We start from the raw sequence: 20,855 nt of genomic DNA on the forward strand, positions 1-20,855 counted from the left end.
CTGTGGTTTTAGCCTGCTGGCTCTAATAGCCATCTGATTTCAGCAGAGATTTGCCCTTGTTCCCAGAATATCACTCTCTGGGGCTCAGTGGTACCCAGTTCCTTCTATGCCTGCTGCCCTCTTTCAACTCATCATCTGTTAACGTCCCAGGGACAGAACACAGTGTTCCCAGCCATCCTGGTCATCCTGAGGCACAGTGAGAATATTACTTCATGAATTCTAGACCCAATACATCCTCTGTCCTTTCTCCGTTTTCAACTCTCCTATGGCTTCCTACTGTCTATGGGATGTGGACATTCCTTCCCTCATAAGGCACCACGTGATCTGACCCAGCCTTTTTCGTCACTCCTTATTCCAGTGACAACCTTTTGGTTCTCCAGTTCTGCTCTGTTCTCTTTCTACTAGACTCCCATATGTGCACTCCCTCACCCTGGAGCCACCTCCTGTCAGTCTCCTGCCTATAATATACCACTATCCTCTTTATTTACTCAACATCTTGACCTCAGATGCCAGTTCAGATGTCCTTCTGTGAAGCCTTCCCACACTGAGAAGAGCTGGTCTGTATAGCCAGTAAGATACTGCAGAAATGACTGTGTGATTTGCAAAGTTTAGTCATAAAAGACATTGGTGACTTCTACCCTGATTTCTTGTTTTTTTATTTTTTTTTTAAGATTTTATTTATTTATTCATAGAGACACAGAGAGAGAGAGGCAGAGACACAGGCAGAGGGAAAAGCAGGCATCATACAGAAAGCCTGACGTGGGACTTGATCCAGGGTCTCCAAGATTACGCCCTGGGCTGCAGGCGGCGCTAAACCGCTGCGCCACCGGGGCTGCCCTACCCTGATTTCTCATAGATGACTTGCTCTAGGGCAAGCCAGCTGCCATGTTGTGAGGATACTCAAGGAGTGCTATGGAAAGATCTATGTAGAGAGGACTTGAGGCCTCCTCCTGCCAACACAGACTTGCCAGGCACAGGAGTGAGCCATGTTGCAAATGGATCTTCTGGCCCAAGTCAAGCCTATACATGATCGCAGCCTGACTGATCTTTGACTGCAACCTTTTTGAGACACTGAGTCAGAACTACCCAGTGCCCAAATTCCGGATTCACAGCACCTGTGATCTAATAAATGTCTTGAGCCAATTAAACTGTAATAGATAACTGACCTATGTCTAAAGTTTCCTCCTTTTTTCCATGATACATTTTAAGTTTTTTTTTTTTTTTTTTTGTAGAAAATAACATTTTTTAACACTCTGCAGGTTTCTCAATGAAAAATATCACACTTCATAGCAGACTCTGAGGTTTAAAGAATCAGTATCCAGGACCCTTGGGAGCCCCTCCCAAGTGACCCCAAAGTAGCCAGGTGACTGTGGCATCCCCAGGGCTCCCTCTTTCCCAGAAGCTGGGATATTGGTAAAGTCAGGTTTCAAATCTGATGGGGACCCCACCCACCCTGCAAGAAAAATCAGAGAGGAGGCCAAATCCATGGAAACTGTTCATATGACATACTTTATTTCCAATCTACAACCATTAAAAACCTTTTGTAAGTTTACACTGTACAGGTATTCTCATGTCTGAAATAAGACACAGGGCAGGGAGAGCTGGTGGATTGGACCAGTTGTCCTAGCACCCAATCCATCTTGGGAAGGAGCTTTTTGAAGACAGAAGTGGGGAAGAGAGAACAGTGGACAGGAGAGGCAGACAGTTTGGCCCAAGGATGCCCTTGGTCCCTTCCTTCCTGAGGGCCTTTCCCTGGGGGTCCCCTAGGGCCCACAACTGCAGGACCCTCATCAAGAAACCAGGCTGGGCAGGGAGGGGGCTTCACAGTATTGGCAGGGGTTGGGGGGGCAGGGGGCAAGATGAGAGGGCAGCTTCTGGCTCTCTTCCCCAGCTGCTGGAGGTTGGAGCTGTTTTTTGGCACTGTCTACTGGGTCTCCCTGGAGGTGGGAGGAAGAGGAGGAGCTAGGGATTTAGGATTCTTTCCTTGAGGGTTAGGTTTCTTACTACTTGAAGAGAGGTCATGAGCCTGTGGTGAGGTTCCCAAGGGATACATGGTCAGGGTTTTTGTCTTCTGCCACCCCCACCCCCTGCCCAGGACTCCCACTTACTGCTTGGCTAACACAACTCTACATGGCCTTTTGTGAGAACTGGAACCAGTTCTGAGGCAAGGAAAGGAAAATTGTAGCCTTCTTGCTGCCCTCCAGCTTCCAGGAAAAGGACATAGTTATTTGTTTGGCAGAGAGAGTTCTGATCTCTCAGGCGTCCAGATGAGGCTGGTATTTTCCACCTCTTCCTGGTCTGGGCCGGCTTCAGATCCTCACTAGGCCACACTGATGGCTAGTGCAGATCAGCAGTTGGCCGAGTCCTGTTATATGAGAATCACCTGGACAGCATGTTAAACCCCCAGCTTGTTGGGCCTCACACCAGAATTTCTAATTCTGCAAGTCTCAAGTAGGGCCAGTATTTTGCATTTCTGTCAAGCTCCCAGGTGATGCTCCAGCCACTTTGAGAACCTCTTGGCACCTCATCCTCAGCAACTTGGTGTCCTGAGGCAGTGACAGGGAGCTGGGACACAGCTGGCAAGGCCCAACCTTAGGGGCACCAGAATACCTGGGAAGCTGCTGGGAACAGTCTTGTGGTGAGCTTCCTGTGCAGAGAAGTAAACTAAGGCACAGAGATCAGAGGCAGAGTAGAGAAAAGAGCCAGGATACCATGGCCCAGTGGAGAGAAGTTGGTGATGTGGGATCCCAAAACACAAGGGGTGTTCTGGGGCCCTGGGGATCATCCTGGTGCTCATGATAAAATCATAGAAGGGGGAGGCTCATCGAACCAGCCAAACAGAGATCTTCCCAGACTTGGACAGCGTCTCCAGATCCAGCTGAGGTTCTTCCTCACAAGAGCAGTTTGAGTAGTATCAGAATGGACTGTGACAAAGCATCCAGGCCCTGACTGCCTCGACACTTCAAGAATGCTTCAAGAAAACAAGAGCTCTTTTCTTTAGGGCCTGGGGTCCTGTAGGCTGGTGAAAGGCAGGAAGGGACGGAAACCGGCCTGACAGGATAAATGAGGATCCAAGGAGGGTGAGGGAAGAGTAGCAGGTGGTGGGGAGGAGCCCTGGGCAGGGGAATACAGGCCCAGCATCATGTCCCCTTTGGTTCTCGTGTTTGTGGACTTCACAAACTTCAAACACTGTTGGGAGGGGCAAGTGGTAAAGACAGGACAAATTATTCCAGAAACAGTGAGGCCCAGGGAAGAGCAGAGAGGATAATGGGGTGTCAAATGGACAGACTAATGGATAAATGGCCTAGGGAGAGAAGAACACAAGCTAGGCTGCATCTTTTTAACAAGGCTGGGCAGGACTGGGCAGGGTATAGGAGCCCAGAAGGGGGGATTCTAGTCCCCCTCCCTCAGCCCCATGTAACAGTGGACACTGAAGGGGTCCTGAGACTGGGGACAGAGAAGATAATGTGGCTCAAGGATGGACCTTGTGGACCTAGGGGATGTCCTGCTGGGCTGGGAGGTGACGGGGCCAAGCCCAGTGAGTAGGACTGGCAAGGCTGATGCTCTCTGAGCCACAGGCTAGGGCCACTTGGTTTATTGTTGGAACCAGCAGAGAAAAGGAGGCAGGAGGAGGGGAAGCTTTGGAGGAAGACAGTAACAGAGAGGATGAATGGGAGGAGGGCAGCAAACAGACTCCAGAGAAAAGAAGGGGCTCCACCAAGAGCCCAGAATGGCAGAGTGGGGTCTCATTCACCCCTGGGGATACAGCATTGGCTGGGGGTCAGGAAACTAGGGTTCTCGTCCTGACTCTGCCTTTTGTTTGCTTTGTGACCTTGGGCAAGCCTCCCTCTTCTCTGGGCTTAGCTTTTCATCTAAAAAGGTGAGGTGGTTTGACACAAAAGGACAGATATTGTGCGATTCCACTTATATGAGCCACCCTGATGAGGCAAATTCATAGAGACAATAGAATGGAGGTTACCAGGGACTTGGGGAGAGGGTGATTAATTTTTCAGTGGGTACAGAGGTTCAGCCTGGGTGATTAAAAAGTTCTAGAAATGGATAGCAGTGATGGTTGCATGGTTTCAAGTCTCGGTTAGGTAGTGGTATCTTCTGGGTGTCCTGGCCCCACACCGAAAAGTCTCCAGTGGGACAGTAGGTTTACACAGCAAGCAGGACAGAGTTGGGCTGGGGGATCCGATGGACCCAGGTCCTAGTCTAGGCTCGATGACTGCCCAGTCAGGAGACTCTGGGGTGAGTCTACACCTCGGTGTCCTGACCTCCCCTAACCCCAGTCCTGCCAAGGCTGCCTCCCAGAGCTCTCCCAGAAGTCTGAAGCAGATGTGGGATAGGGGACAGGGGAGCAATTTCTAGATAGTAGTACTGTAGGTGGGGTGTGCAGGGGATGATTATTAGTATGAGTGAAGTGGGGGGACTGGCCAGGTTGGAAGGTGGGGGACATTCTGGAGGGGAGGAGAGAGGGAGGAAGAGCCTGAAAGTTGGATGGGCAGGTGGAGAAGAAGCTGGTGATGAAACCATGAAAGGTTTCATCCCCACCTAGGGGTGGGGATGATAGAACCATGTGACAGCATGTTCAAGTGTGAGGTCTTTGGGTCCTTTGTCCACTGGGAGAACAACTGGGAGAGGACTGTCCCTGGGAAGACCAAGAGGTGGGGCCTGTTTTGAGTTCACAGAAAGCAAAACCTCTTGGAGGTATTTTTAAATTTCCCAGCCTTTGGTGGGGAACAGCCTGGGATGGAAACAGGGAGAGAGGAGTTGGATATAGACGCCTTGTGCATACAAGATCTAGGAGCCACTGATGTGGCCAAAGTGGTCTGATTTTCATTTCAAATACAGACATCATTGCCCCCAGGAGAGTCTAGTTTGGCTTTGGGAGGAGGTCAGACATAAGGAATGTGAGGTCGTCCAGTTTAGGGTCCACCAAGGCAACTGCCCCCCCATCCTTCCCCTAACCAACTGGTGCCAACACAATAGATCCAAACCCAGTGATCTGTAAGGGATTAGGACCCCAGGGTTCCTTGGGACTTTGGTGGGAAAGAGTGGAGACAAGAAAGATAGATAGACGGCGTTGGGGAGAAGGAAGAGGAAGAAGGTGCTGAGAGTCCAGTGGTGGAGGAGGAGGAGGAAGGGGAGAAAGGGAAGAGGGCAGTGTTCCTTCCTGGGACTCCAGTGCTCCAGGGGAATCCCCACTGTGGGTCAGGCAGTTTTCTGCTTTGGGAATGTTACCAAGACTTAAAAGGCATTTGAAGAAACAAACAAACTTAGAAATTACATTCCAAAAGAGTAGAGAATTTTTACAAACCAACCCTCCCACCCCCAAAAAAGAAAACACAACCAGTTACTAATTAAAATGCTAAAAAATCAAACCAAACCAATATTTACACATAACATTTTCAACCCCATCAAGCCCCACATCCAGAGGCTTCTGCAGGAACAGTGATGAGTGACCTTGCACAGTGGCATGCAGGAAGTGGACACTCAGACTTTATCGAAAACCAAGATCTAGAGCCTCTGATACCAGCTGGGGCCAGGAGGCCAGGTGCTGAGACAAGAAGATTGCAAGGACAATGTTGGACGAGGACGATGGTAAGGCTGAGTGGTCCGAGGCCTTGGGGTTCGGGTGTCATGAGGATTTCTCCCCAAGGCTGGGAAACCAGCCTCCCTGGCCCTCCATAGCTTGGGGAGGTGGCAAAAGGCCTCTGGTGACATTTGGCCTCGTGTGAATCCCCTCCTGGAGATAACCTTGGAGGGGCCTCCTGACCTTTTGAGTGGGAGGAGCAGCAGCATCCCAGGCGGACTGGCCCATGGCTCCATTGGCCTGCCTGCTCTGCCCACACAAGTCACGATGGCATGATGAAAGGCCTGGTCAAACTGACATGACCCTTGCATTCTGCCCATAGGGAGTGGAGATGAAGGACTTCGGGTAACTTGTCCAGGTGACCTTGAATGAGCAGGACTGGGAACAGGTGGGAGTACAGAAGTGTCTCCTGAGTCCTGGGGGCAAACTAACAAAGCTGCTGGCTTTCGGTCTTCCTGAATTCCACAGACAAGCTGCTTCATTTTGGTATTTCCACTCTGGGCCCCCAGCCAGTTGTAGGAGGTTCACGCATCTGCGTGTGTGCGGGCACGTGTACAACCGGTATGGGTTTGCTGGCACCAAGGGAGAGGCCATCTGAGGCCTTGCCCGCCACACTGCAATGAGTCACACTGCAGTATGTCCAATGGCTCAGGCAGGTCACATGGGATGTGGGAAGGGCAGGCAATGGAGCTGGGTCTGGAAGAGGGGCCAGGAGAGGCCATAAGGCTAAGGAAAGAGGCTGCTGAGAAGGCTGGCAGGTGGTGAGAGCTGCTGGCAGATACTCTCAGGTCCATGTGCAAAGCTGCAATAAACAACATTCTCGAAGTTCAGTCCTGTTTTCCTGTGAGTTCTCACTTGGGGAACTTGGAGAGATCTCCATGCTCTTGAGAGAGCCTCAGTAATCTGTGTTTGACTCATAAAAAAAAAGTTTCAGAGGGAGGGAGCAAAATGAGAGGGCAGACGGAGAATGTCTGGGAAGTGGGGACATCGGCCCAGCCCTCTACCCTGTCATGGTTTACAGACTGATTGCCAGGGGCTGGCCAAGTACCAGGCAGTGAGTGAAAAGCAGTGCTCTGAGGCCAGATGGTCAGCAATAACGGGGAACAAGCTGCAGGGCTCCAGCTCTACTGGGGGGCCATCCAACCTTGATCAGGAGTCCCGAGCTCAGCTGCGGAGCTGCCTCGTCTGTGTGTGGGACCCCGTGCCTGTCCAAGGCTTTGTCCTCACTTTGTCCCAAGGGCAAGAATACATGTCTCAACCTCCAATAAATTACCTTAGGGACTTTGGGGTAAATTAAATTATTAAAATAAAGTAAAACCACCTTAAATATTTATAGTAAGAAAAATTCAAATAAACAACCAATGCAAGAAATGAGTTTCCAGGCCACCTGTCCACCGCCATGTCCTGGGGCACTGGCCTCCTGGAGTGCTCCATGGCCTGGGGTGGCCAACTGGGAGTCTCTCATTGGGAATATCTTTGCCCTCCACCAGCCACAAGATGTAAACACAGTGGAGATGTGGCTCCCCTCCAGAATGCCGGTGAAAGAGGCCCCAGCGATCAAGGCAGTGGGCATTTAGGCATTTATCTGTGCACCAGGTCTTAAAACCGACTCTACCTATTTCTGTCCTGGGAAGGTAGGGCTCCTCCCAATCCAGAGCCCTACACATTTCTACCCCATCTTCCAGTCCTTGCTGCATCCAGGCTATGGGCTGGGAGATCCAGAGCTCCAGGATTCCAAGCAGATACCTGGCCCTGGCTACTACTCTATCATACCCCCTAGAGCCATAGCAATCCAGAGCACCAGGGCTGGGAGGAGGACGTGGTGAAGGGAAGGAAGGGATGGGGATGATGCCCAGCTCAACTCCACCAGGAACTCCATGTTGAGTCCTACAGCAAAGCCTGTTCTGGTCATCGGTGTTTTCCTCCCTGTGATGGAGGACATGTTGGCAGGGAACATCTCTGTGAGCCCTTTACCCTGAGGAGCACGGCTGGAAGTGTATCCTTTCCTTGGCTCTTCTGAGAAGTGGGTGCAGGTAGAACCAGGCAAGCCTCTCCCAACGAACTGGCTCCCAAGGGATCCCTCTGGAGCCACCTCTGAAGTCTAGCTGTGGTCTCTCTCCCACTCGCTGCCTTCCCCTGGGAAGTCAGAGCTCACCACCCAGCAGTCAGCAGGCGACCCCGCTTTACCTGGATGGGAGTGCTGTTCTCTGGCAGTGGTAGCTGCTGTCCCTCCGCGGCGAGACCTGAGCTGAGGGCCTGAGCACCTCACCTCGTCTCCTCTCTGCTGGTTCCCTTTGGCTGTCCAGGGACTGGGCTGGTTGAGGTGGGGAGCACAGCTGCTCCATCACTCGCTGGGGGGAGCTGCCCTCTCCTCCCCACCCCAGCTGGACTCCGAAGGGTGCAGCCTGCATTTGGAAGGAGAGTGGCGGATGGCAGAGCGGGACGACCGGGCAAAGCAGGAGGTGAGAGACTGGGTGCTACAGTCACAGACAGCATCCTAGGAGAAGGGAGGAGAAAGTCAGGAGGAGCCAAGGGGCACTGACCACCTAGGGTCTGCCTGGCCGGCTGGGCAAGGAATTTCAACTCTGCTGTGCCTGGGGACCAGTTCCCAGGGGCTGTGGCCCCTTTCTGGACCAATTATATTTTATTGTTTTTCTGCCATTAGAACAATAATAAATATTAATGAATAATATTCCAGAATGTATGAATTCTGGAATATACAGAGAAGAAAGTGGATACAGTCCATCAAAGATAAATTCTCAATACATTGCACAAGCATACATTTATTAAAATGATATCATCTCCTACAGCCTATTTTGTAACTGCAAAACATAAAGTTTTCTGTCACTATGTATATCTAGATTTCCTTCTTTTTAATGGCTATATACTACTCTACTGAATGGAAATACATTTATTTATTTATCTGATTCATTTTTTTACATGCATTTTAGGTATTTTCTCATTTTTATATTATAACACACAGCAATAATGGTTAAAAGTGCTCTTACAGAACTAGATTGCTTGGTTCAAATCCGAGCCATTTGCCAGTTGTGTGACCTTACATAAGTTACTTAACCTCTCTGAACCTTGATTTCCTTCTAAGATAAAGGACATGCTACCTTTCTCAAAATTGTTGTGAGGATCAAATCAAATATGATATGCAAAGCATTTGGCATAGTGCCTATCAAGTACTCAATAAATGTTAGAATTTTTACTAATAATGATATACGTTTTTTTATACAAGTATGTTCTTCTACCTCTCTGAATGTTTCCATAGGCTACATTCCTAGAACTACTGGGTCAATAGGCAACATGTACATTTTACATACTGAAAAATATTTTGATCAACTTTAACATTCAAACTACAGCCAGCATGTACCTTTGTCTCTTGATGTACATACAGTTATATAGATGTGATGATTAATTTTATGTGTCAACTTGACTGGCCACAGGGTGCCCAGATATTTGGTCACACATTATCCTGAGAGCTTCTGTGAGGTTGCCTTTTTTTAAAAATATTTTATTTATTTATTCATGAGACACAGAGAGAGAGAGGCAGAGACACAGGCAGAGGGAGAAGCAGGCTCCATGCAGGGAGCCTGATGTGGGACTCGATCCTGGGTCTCCAGGATCACGCCCGGACTGAAGGTGGCGCTAAACCGCTGAGCCACCTGGGGCTGCCCTGTGAGGTTGCTTTTGGATGAGATTAACATTTAAATCAGTAAAGCAGATGCCCTCTCTAATGTGGGTGGGCCTCAACTAACCAGTTGAAGGCCTGAATAGAACAAAAGGGCTGATCCCCTCTCAATAAGAAAGAATTCTTCCTGCCTGATGCCCTTACGACTGGAATTACATTAGCCACATGTGCTGTACTGGAATAACATCACTGGCTCCTCTGGTTCTCAGGTTTTTGTTTTTGTTGTTTTTTTTAAGATTTTTATTTATTTATTCATGAAAGACACAGAGAGAGAATGAGAGACAGAGGCAGAGACACAGGCAGAGGGAGAAGCAGGCTCCATGCAGGGAGCCCGACGTGGGACTCGATCCCGGGACTCCAGGATCATGCCCTGGGCATGAAGGCAGGCACTAAACCACTGAGCCACCCAGGGATCCCCCGGTTCTCAGGTTTTTGAACACAGACTGGAAATAAATCATTAGCTCTCCTGGCCTCCAGCTTGCCACCTTACCTTTTAGATCTTAGGACTTGTGAGCCTATATAATTGTGTGAAACAAATCCTTACAAAAAATCTGTTTCTTTCTATATGCAAACATGTATACACACACACACAGCCTATTGGTTTAAAAAAAATTTTTTTAAGTATAGCCATGGGGCTCAAACTCACAATCCTGAGATCAAGAGTCCCATGCTCGGGCAGCCCCGGTGGCACAGCGGTTTGGCGCCGCCTGCAGCCTGGGGTGTGATCCTGGAGACCCACGATCGAGTCCCACATCGGGCTCCCTGTGTGGAGCCTGCTTCTCCCTCTGCCTGTGTCTCTGCCTCTCTCTGTGTGTGTCTCTATGAATAAATAAACAAAATCTTAAAAAAAAATTAAAAAAAAAAAAAGAGTCCCATGCTCCACCGACTAAATCAGCCAGGTATCCCACCAAATTGTCTTTCTAAAGAGTTTGCCCAAATTCTATAGCCTTTAGTAGTATGTGGTTAGTGTTTTCTCTGTATGCTCAACCAGCTGACTCTACTTTAAAAATTTTTAATTCGGGGATCCCTGGGTGGCTCAGCGGTTTAGCGCCTGCCTCTGGCCCAGGGCACGATCCTGGAGTCCTGGGATCGAGTCCCACGTTGGGCTCCCAGCATGGAGCCTGCTTCTCCCTCCTCCTGTGTCTCTGCCTCTCTCTCTATCATAAATAAATAATAAAAAAAAATTTAATTCAAACCTAGTTTTTTAAGCTTAAAAAAATTTTCAGTTTATTTTTTTTTTTTTTTTTTTTTTAAATTTTCAGTTTAATGTACACACTGAATATATCATAAAAATATGCCTCACTGAATTCTCATAGACTAAATACACTCATTGTATTAGGGTTCTCTAGAGAAATAGAACCAATTGGCTGTGTTTGTGTGTATGTCTGTGTACCTGTGTATCTGTAGATGAAAACAGAGAGAGGGAGAGAGAGACAAACCATAAAAGATGCTGAACTCTAGGAAATAAACTGAGAGTTGCTAGAGGGAGGTGGATAGAGGGATGGGGTGACTGGGTGATGAGCATTAAGGAGGGCACAGGATGTAATGAGCACTGGGTATTATATGCAACTGATGAATCACTAAATTCTACCTCTGAAGCTAATAAAAAAAGTTTTTAATAAATCTTTTTAAAAAAAGACAATTTGACAATATTTACCAAATCCCTTTAAAATTTTATATTCTCTTATCCTATAAATCCATTTCTGCAACTTAAATCTAAGCAAATAATCCAAAATGTGGACAAATGTTTTTGCACCAAGATGTCTACCACAGTATTAGGATGATAGAGAAAAACTAAAAATCACCTAAACATAGAATATATGCAAATGGGTCAATCATAAGGATGCCTGGGTGGGTTGGTGGTTGAGCATCTGCCTTCGGCTCAAGGCGTGATCCTAGAACTCCAGGATGGAGTCCCGCATCAGGCTCCCTGCATGGAGCCTGCTTCTCCCTCTGCCTAGGTCTCTGCCTTTCTCACTGTGTCTCTCATGAGTAAATAAATAAAATCTTTAAATAAACAAATGGGTCAATCATAGCCCATGCCACCCATCCGTGCCCCCACCATCTTTACTGAGTGCACCACAGGCCACATGATACCACTCCTAACCACAGCTGATTAGACCAACAGAGTATGCTGGACTCAAATTAGACCAATCACAGTTTCTTCTTTGTTCTAAAAATGGGGAATTGAGGGTGCCTGGGTGACTCAGTCGGTAAGGGTCTGCCTTTGGCTTGGGTCATGATTCCAGTGTCCTGGGATCGAGTCCTGAATCAGGCTCTCTGCTCAGCAGGGAGTCTTCTTCTTCCTCTGCCCCTACCCCTGCTCATTCTCTGTATCTCCCAAAAATAAATAAAAATCTTAGAGAAAGAAAGAGAGAAAGAGAGAAAAGAAAGAAAGAAAGAAAGAAAGAAAGAAAGAAAGAAAGAAAGAAAGAAAGAAAGAAAGAAAGAAAGAAATGTGGAATTGCAATAGATGGATCCGAATCAGTCTCTCTTAGGTGCTTGAACTAGAAGATGTTATAGAAGCAGAGCTGGGGGATCCCTGGGTGGCGCAGCGGTTTGGCGCCTGCCTTTGGCCCAGGGCGTGATCCTGGAGACCCAAGATCGAGTCCCAGGTCAGGTTCCCGGTGCATGGAGCCTGCTTCTCCCTCTGCCTATGTCTCTGCCTCTCTCTCTCTCCCTGTGTGACTATCATAAATAAATAAAAAAGTTAAAAAAAAAAAAAAAGAAGCAGAGCTGGGACCATATATGCAAATGCAATAGAGAGAGACAGGGGAAGAAACTGGACATCAGAGAAAACAAAGCTCAAGGGAAAGAGGGAGACAGAGAAGGTGTTGAAGCCTTCGGGGCCTTGCACTTGGGATCTATAAGATACCCCACCATTTCCCATCCTGGAAAACTAACTTACATGCATTTTTACTAACATGCAAATAATCCCTAACCAAATCTGAAATTGATATCAGGAGTGTGGTGTGCTACAAAAGATTCTCAGACAAAATGGAAGCACTTATGCACAGTCTTAGGGGGCTGGGCAGGGGTGTGTTGGAAAATATTTAGAGGGACGCCTGGGTGGCTCAGTGGTTGAGTGTCTGCCTTTGGCTCAGGTCATGATCCGGGGGTCCTGGGATTGAGTCCTACATCAGGCTTCTCCCAGGGAGCCTGCTTCTCCCTTGCCATGTCTCTGCCTCTCTCTCTGTATCTCTCATAAATTAATAAATAAAATATTTATTTATTTATTTATTTTAAAGATTTTCTTTATTTATTCATGAGAGAGACACACACAGAGAGAGAGAGAGAGAGAGAGGCAGAGACACAGGCAGAGGGAGAAGCAGGCTCCACGCAGGGAGCCTGACGTGGGACTCGATCCTGGGTCTCCAGGATCACACCCTGGGCCGAAGGCAGGCGCCAAACCGCTGAGCCACCCGGGCTGCCCAATAAAATATTTAATAAAAAAAAAAAAAAGAAAATGTTCAGTAACTAGATTTCCAGGAATAAGGGGAGAAGCCCTGATTTAGAGCATTTGTCAATCTTCATAGTATAAATCCTCCCACTGTGGCCAATCTCAAGGTGCCAAGGTGTTTTAGTGAACAGAGATGTACACGATTAGCTCTAATCAACTAAACATGCTAGCTCCAGCACACCAAGGGTGGCAGGAGAGCAGTAAGTATGCCTCTTCACTGGAGGGGATGCTAGCAATCTCTGGTATGTGGTGGCAAAGCAGCTAGTAAAGCCTTGTTCACTAGTCTCCTTGTATTCAGACCAGATGTCCATCAGGTCTGTTGTTCCAGATCTGGGGCCTTCTAACCCCCATTCTGTCCATCCATCCATCCATCTATCTATTTATTTATAAGTGGACTCTATGCCCAACATGGGGCTTGGACTTACCCCAAGGATAACAGTCACATGCTCTACTGACTGAGCCAGCCAGCAATCCCCCAACCCTCATTGCAGACCAGCAGGACTTTTTGGGGTTTTTTGGTTTTGTTTTTTAAAGATTTTATTTATTTATTTGACAGAGAGTGAGATAGAAAGAGTGAGAGAGCACAAGTTGGAGGAGGGGAAGAGGGAGAAGAAGCAGACTTCCCGCTGAACAGGGAGACTGATGCCGGGCTCAATCCAGGACCCTGGGATCACAACCCGAACTGAAGGCAGATGCCCTAACCATCTGAGCCACCAGGTGCCCCCAAAAGGACTTTTTGAAACACACAACCATATTCCTGAATTTGAAAACCAAAAGAGTTTGGAGCTTATAAGTCAACCCTTACCCCCAAGAAAAAGAGTAGACCCCATCCACTTACCTCATTGGGAAGGGCTGTTGCTCCATCTCCATCCCGGGGGACACCATCCTTCCCCACCTGGGGGAGCACTGAGAGTCTGGCCTCCTCATTGCCACCTGACTTGGCTGCCTTCTTGTTCAGGATCCTGGCCATACCCTCTGGCTGATGGTAGCTGGCTGGGGACAGGGGTTCCGGCTTCTTGGTGCTCTCCTCCCCTGCCGCTGAGGTGGGGCTTGGTGCCCGGCCACACACATTGCGGAAGAACTCCTGCACAATGCCGTATTTTGGAGGCTCGGGCTTGGCCCGAGCCTCGGACATGCCCAGTTTCCAGACAGACTCTGTGCTCCCCGAGTGCTCCACCACACTGAAGAGGCTGGATAGCCCATCATTGATGTTCCTCAGGACGGGGCTATCCCTCGTGGTGGTGGAACGGGCCCAGGCCGAGCCATTCTGCTTGCCCTGGTGCAGGTTCCATAGGCTGCGGTCCTTGGTGCTGTCCAGCTTGGACACAGACCGCCTCTGGAGCTTTGGCGAGCCATACTTGGGTGAGCAGCAGGGCCGCTCAATACGTGAGTGCACCTTGTCCAGGGAGGAGGAGATCTGCTTACTGCGCACGGACACAAGTGAGGAGCTGCGGGGTGACCAGCTCTTACTGTGGAGGCTGCTGCGGGGTGGGTCGGTCTGCAGGCCCACGCTGACTGTGCGGATGGTCTGCGTGCCCACACTGGCCAGGCCCACCGTCTGGCTAGATGTGCTCTTCACCTTCCTCTCCAGTGAGCCCGAGCGCATGGCCTGGCGTACGCAGTTAGTTATCTCCTTCATGTCGTCGCTCATGTTGCCCGACATCTCAAAGTCGTGCAGGGCCGCTGGGAAGCTGGGCCCTGGTGCAGAGGGGCTGCCCCCTGAGCCTGCATCCAAGCGCTGCCGTGAGAAGTTGCAGAGCCACCGGCTGTAGGAGCTCTCAGCCAGCCCATCGGCCTCAGTCGACTCCTTGGGTTTGGCTGTGGTAAAGAGGAAGCCAGGCTCGATGATGATCTTGCCCTCCCGGTCATGGACCACGGGGACGCCCAGGCGCCGGGCCACAGGGGGGCTGTAGTACACGCGGATGCCTGTCTTGTCGGGAGCCGTGTAGCTACGCTGCATCTGCCTCCCTGCCGGCTCCTGGCAGCCCAGGGTGCCCAGGCGGTTGCAGTCCCGCGGTGTGAGGCTGGGCTGCTCCTGGGCATCTTTCTCTGGGTCTACAGGCTGGGTGCCCACAAAGGCAAAGGCAGGGTTGTTGGGCAGCTTCTTACCCCGGGCAGCTTCACCAGCAAGGTAGGGGGAACAGTCCAGCAAACTTTCAAACTCAGACATGGAGGAAACGGATTTGGTCCTGGGAGGAGTAGAGGACGAAGAGTGGTATTAGTGGAAAAAAACAGAGAGGGAACAGGCACTCTGGTCATTCTCCCCAGTCCACGCACTGCACAAGGGCTGGAACCATGACCTACCCTGCTCACCTCCTGGGGGAGATGCTGTTGGAGCCCTGCCCCATGTCACCTCAGCACTCACACCTACATATCTGACACAGCACACTCTGAACACCTGCCATTCTCCACCTAAGGGCTTTTTTGTGACTGCAAGAGTACACTTGGCCTCCATGCAGAGGAAGCTACAAATATCAGAGTTTTGCCCCTAGACAAAGCCCTCACAAACAACAGGTGGATTGGGCACCTCAGTACCCAGCCTCCTCATTCCTTAGGTGGGAGAACTCTGAGTTGCATGTTCCACTCTGGCTCTCAGAGTTCCTCAGTGAAACTGCACTTTGGTTGTCCACAAAATGACAACATCCCCCTTTAGTGGCTGCCTTCCCTCCTTTGTGTCACTTCCAGCATTTCCTAAAATCCTTTCCCAAATAAACCATTTGTACTCAGATCCTTGTTGTAGGATCTTTGAGACAAGTTCTCAAATCCTGTGTTTGCTTTCGGGGGAACTCAAATAAGATGACGTTAAATCACCGGCACAGACCTGGCACATGTGTTGCCTGAGGATCAAAAGTGCCAGGTGTATGGAAGTGCACCTCATAGGCCAGATCATTCGGCCCTCTAGTGACTCTCGCAGACAGCTTCTATTATACTATCCCCCCTAGAGAGAGATGGGAAGTACCAGCCAAGGTCACATCACTGGAAATGGCAGAGTAGGAGTTCAAACCCCGCACTCTGACTCCAGAGCCCACTCTCCTACCCCGGGCCCACCTGGTTTGAGGATGAGCTCATGGCTCTGATGGGGTCTTGTCGCCCTCCTTCTACTCATGGGTTTCCTAACAGTGGAGACATGGCCCTGACAGCCCTGGGGTCACAGAACAGGGCCAGGCCCAGAGGAAGATGCTCAGTAATTCCAGGAAGAGAAGCCTTCCCTGATTCCCCTAACTGTTCAGGAGCTGAACAGTTTCTTTCAAAGGTAGGATATATGGAGCTCCAGGTTTTCATGCATGTCCACAATCAAACAAACAAGAAAAACCAAGGGCTGGAATTCTCATTGTTCCATGCTTCCTGGCTCCTGAGTGGCTTCAGTTCTATAGAAAACACATACCAGGGTTCTCCGAGCTCTGCTGAGGTGCCACGGTGGGATAATGAGGCCAGGGGAAGAAGACAGGCAAAGGGGTGGGGTGGGGAGAGGAATCTGAAGGGCAGGCCATGGCAGGGACTGCAGGGCAGGGCAGGGGCTGAGGAGGCCAGTACCTTTTTAAGGCAGTGCCCCCAAGTTCAGCTTCAGAAACTGCCTCCTTGTCAAGGATCTTCTCATTCCGTGTCTGTCAAGGAAAAGAAGCAGGAAGGGTGAGTTCTGGCCACCAGCACACCAAGGGAAGTTGACAGGAGGTCAGTGCAAGAGCTGACCCTGGATTGCCTCTTGTGAGCAGGACTGATGTCCACACAGATCTATAATGCCCATTGGTCAGTTTCTGGCTACAAGTGGGCCTAACACTCACATAGATATGTGATCCAGGCTTGGCCAATCAGAGCTCCAAGAGAGGACCCCAAGGAAAGAGTCTTTTTAGAAGTTATTCTGAATGTGGTGACAGCAACCAAGCACCCAGTGGCCACTGTTCTGTTGGTGGTGACAGCAGTGACCTCAAGATTCAGCAGAGAATGGGATTTTCATTTTACCACTGACGTAACTGGAGCCCAGAGAGGGAGAGAGTGACTCATTCAGGATCACACAGCTACTCAGAGGCCTTGCTTTTCTGAAAGGCACAGTTGAAACCAAGAGAGGGCAAGCACCTGGCCAGGAACACAGACACCCAGCCTCTCTCCAGACACGGAAGGATGGGGCTGGCAGAGGGCTCCTCACAAGTCCTCAACCATCTGCTGAAACAATGGGGTAGAGATCCCAGGATTGAGGAGCCCAAAATGCAAGGGTGTGATTGGTGGGACAGAGTTAGCCTCCTCCCTGTCACACCCCTGCAAGTGAGGGACTTTGCAGAGCAGCCAGGAGCCAAGAGAACATGATGGCCTGTTACCCTACTCACCTCTTTCCAACTGTTGTCCTGTTTCTCCAGGTCTGAGTGCTTCAGGATCCAGGGTTCAGCAGCCTTCTGCAGCTGGGCAAGGGTAAAGATGATGGTCAACGGCAGGCATGGCTGATGAGTGGGCCTTGGTCTGTGCAAGGCCACTTCCCAGGTTCTGCTCAGACCCCGGATGACCCAGTCATGGACTAAGAGCCATTTTCCCTTGGGCAGCAGCTCTGAGCCACTAAAAGATGGATTTGGTAAAAGCAACCACTTACAGGCATCCTTATAGATGCCATTCTATGTGCTAAAACAACCGCTGTCACAACTATGTTACTTCATGCTACAATTCCTGGATGGGCTAGGTCAGCTAAGCAGCAGCTGAATCACATGAAAGTCTGGGCTCCGTACTAGGAATGAGTATATTAGATGGAATGTGACCGGCCTCTAGTCGTGAACAGCTCTCTATGAAAGAGGCAAATAAGTATAAACAATATGTATTTTATGATAACATGATTGACTTAAAAAAAGGGGATCTGGGCAGCCCCAGTGGCCCAGCGGTTTAGTGCTGCCTTCACCCTGGGGTGTGATCCTGAAGACCTGGGATTGAGTCCCACATCAGGCTCCCTGCATGGAGCCTGCTTCTCCCTCTACCTGTGTCTCTGCCTATCTCTCTCTCTCTCTCTGTGTCTGTCATGAATAAATAAAATCTTTAAAAAAAAATGAACCTCTGAATATAAAATTAAGCAGCAAGAAAGGGAGGAATGGGTTAAAGTATGTTTTTGCAATATTTGGGTCTCATATAAAGATGAAGTCCTGATTTATATAATTTAAATAAAAAGTGAAATGAAGGAAAAAGTCAAAAAGAGTGGCATACAGCAGCTTGGTAAATGGCAGCTGGGTGCATGATGTGTAGTAGGGTATAATGGTCAATGATGGTTTTTTTCCTATTCCCCCCTCTTTTGGTCCTCAAAGGACTCTAATTTTCCCAAATTTTCAGGCTTTGCTAGCTCTAGGGGTAGGCACATGACTTACAACTGGCCAATCAGCCTTGTGGAAAAGGAAAACTCTCTATTACCATTGCTAAGCTGGGATGATATGAGCACAAAATAGTGACCATATTTGAAGATAGCTTTGGCTTATGAATAAAGCACAGAGGGGAGCAAGCCTGAGAGATTGGCAGAGAGGCAGATGTAGCACCTATTGCCTTCTCTGAGCACCTGGATCCAGCTATAACTGAAGGAGATCCCAGCCCCGGACTTCTCCCACAATGAGTCCCCATTGTGGCTGGAGCAGGCCTCACCTGGCTCAGACGGTTTTGCAGCTCCTTCACCTGCTGCTCCACCTGCTGCTTCTCACCCTGAAGCCGCTCCACCAGCTGCAGCTTTTCCTGGCTCCAGTTGCGCTCGCTGATCTGTAGCTGCCTTGTCAGCTCCATGACAGCGCTGTAGGACTCAGCCAGCAGGTGCTGCTGCTCCTCACGCTCCCTCTGTAGGGCTGCCTTCCAGTCGGGCCCTGCCCGCTCCCCAGCCCCTTTGCCAGTCTTTAGCTCCACCTGCAGTAGAAGGAAGAGCAAACTGGGTAGCTGGCACCAGGAGACCCTTCGTCTCTGGCTCCCTGTCCACCCTCCTTCACTCTCAGGCATCAGCAGGGGGCAGTGGGGGAGAGCTCTCCTCTGAAGAACCCCCACCTGCTGACCATCCCATGCAAAACTAAGCCCTCCTCAAATTGGGGGTTGCATGGAGCTCGTTTCACTTGCCAAGCTCCATGCTAAGGGCTTCTCAAGCATTATCTCGGTATCCTCATGAAATCTCACCAAGACAACTGCTTTTCTCGGTATTTTAGGGAAGAGAAAGAGGTTCAAAGAGGTTATTTGTCCCAGGTCACATAGCTACAAAATGGCAGTTTCCTAGTTACCGCTTCTCATATTCTAACAACTCTTACAAGTGGTCTGGGTTTATGGTTAGTGGGGGACATGTGCCCACAGTCACACAATGAATGTGTGCAGGAATGAATCCAGTGTGATGGCTTTCACGGCACCAAGCCTCGGGGTGGCAGGAGGTAAACACAAAGCCTCAAGCCTCAGTGTACCTTCCCAGGCTGTGGTTTGGTATGTGGAACCCCATATGGGCCAGTCAGCTTCCCAGTGGGTAGAGGCATCTAGAATGGCTCGGTTTGGGGGTCAGGAAGAAATGTGCAGATGGGGCAGGAGCTATGAGCTCTACAGGGAGGGTGAGAGGAAAGAAGGGTGGCACAGGGAAGCCAGAAGTCTGTGCGCACTGGGAAGAAGGTTGAGATCATAGTGAGTGAGAGAAGCCAGGAGAGACAGAAGTTTGGGGAGCCAGGGTCAAATCTGCCACTTATTTGCTGAGTGTAAGAACCTGGTAAAGAACCTTAACCATTCTGTGCTGGTTTTGTTACTCATCCAGCAGAGATTATCAGTGTACCCACCCCCAAGGAGCCCGTGATGACCAGAAAGGCAGCCTGCCACAGGGGCAGGCTCGGAGGAAGCTGGGACCTGAAGAGTCATGGCAGGTGGTGGCGGTGGAGAAGGTCAGGGCGTTTTCTTTGGGAAGAAACCCGCCCTCTCACTTTTCAGACCAGAGGAAGGCAGCAACTTGCCCCCTAGCACACAGCAGAGACCACACCTCCTGGGCTCCTGGTTAAGGCTCCTGCAGTCACACTGGATTGTGGGGAGGGGAGTAAAACAAAGCCAGGTAGCAAGGGATGAAGGGGATCCTTATGAGGAGATTGGGGAGCAAATGAGGACAGCAGGCAACAGAAGTCTGGCTACACGTGTGAAGGATGTGACCAGGAACAGACAGGTAGTTAAGCATCTGGCCTCACCTGTGAACCCATGGTGGTGCAGCAGAAGTGCCTATGACGTCCCATGCCCATTTGTCAATCCTCCACCTTCCTTTCTTGGCCCAGTGACTTCCAGTCCCCAGTGTTTCTGGCACCTTTGCTGTGTGACTCAAGGTAAATCTCTTGCCCTCTCTGGACTACAAGAGGAGGTGAAGAGGTGGCTCCTATGCCTCTTAGAAGCATGGCTTGGGCATTGTGCTCCCAGATCTAACACCCCTGAGGGCTTAGATGAGGGAGGAATAAAAGGGGGGAATGTCTCTGACAGGTCAGGGACTCACCTGGGCAGTATGGCTCTTCAACTCTGCCCGTTCTGTCTCCCAGGTGGCCTTGGCCTTGGCAAACTGCTGCTGGAGCTCAGTCAGACCACGGCGCTCATCCCGAAGCAGCCAACACAGCTCCTTCAGCGTCACCTTCATGTCAGCCAGTGTCTTGATATACTCATTGGGCTGCAGATGGGGGCAAGGCCTGGGTCAGCAGTTTGGGAGGGGTGGGAAGGGGAGCCTGGGCTGGGAGCATTTACCCAGAGCCCAGCCCAGTACTCTATCTGGTCTTGAGCAATCCCCATGACCTCCCCAGATCATCTCACCCAGCTGAGCCCAGGCCTGGCCACCTCCTAGGCTGACACGTACCCCAGCCTCACATAAAACCTCCTGAGGTCACAGCAATTATTATTCAGCCTAAATGTGAGATGGGCCCTGACTTCTTCAAGCTTCTGCAGAGCCTAGGCCCTGGGTCTTTATCCTTGCCCAAGATCTGTCTCTCTGACCCACCGTGGGCCACAGAGTGAATCCAAGCTATCTATGCAGCCTCCGTAACAGCCTGACTCAGGCCCCATCATCTCTCCTTGGCCCATGACCTATTTCCTACCTACCCAAGCTAACTGTGTATGACCCTGGGAGCCTGACCCCATCACTTTCTGCCCCATGGCTTGATTTG

At 50.0% G+C, this 20,855-nt stretch overlaps 1 protein-coding gene across 2 annotated transcripts in view; it reads right to left on the reverse strand.

The window, feature by feature from the left end:
• Positions 1-1,482: 1,482 nt before the first annotated feature.
• Positions 1,483-20,855, reverse strand: part of SOGA1 (suppressor of glucose, autophagy associated 1) — a 76,422-nt gene continuing 57,049 nt past the window's right edge. Inside the window, exons 10-15 of one of the 2 annotated variants that reach the window (XM_038572214.1) lie at positions 20,198-20,365; positions 18,358-18,609; positions 17,076-17,147; positions 16,288-16,358; positions 13,592-14,942; positions 1,483-8,001 (exon numbers count right to left, since the gene is read on the reverse strand). In XM_038572214.1, coding sequence (XP_038428142.1) covers positions 7,780-8,001; positions 13,592-14,942; positions 16,288-16,358; positions 17,076-17,147; positions 18,358-18,609; positions 20,198-20,365 — 2,136 coding nt within the window. In that variant the 3' untranslated portion in view covers positions 1,483-7,779. Of the gene's footprint in view, positions 8,094-13,591; positions 14,943-16,287; positions 16,359-17,075; positions 17,148-18,357; positions 18,610-20,197; positions 20,366-20,855 lie in introns of both variants that reach the window. The other variant, XM_038572213.1, reaches the window with a different exon arrangement.

Source organism: Canis lupus, chromosome 24 (assembly GCF_011100685.1).
Source record: "Canis lupus familiaris isolate Mischka breed German Shepherd chromosome 24, alternate assembly UU_Cfam_GSD_1.0, whole genome shotgun sequence".
NCBI classification, from domain to species: Eukaryota; Metazoa; Chordata; class Mammalia; order Carnivora; family Canidae; genus Canis; species Canis lupus.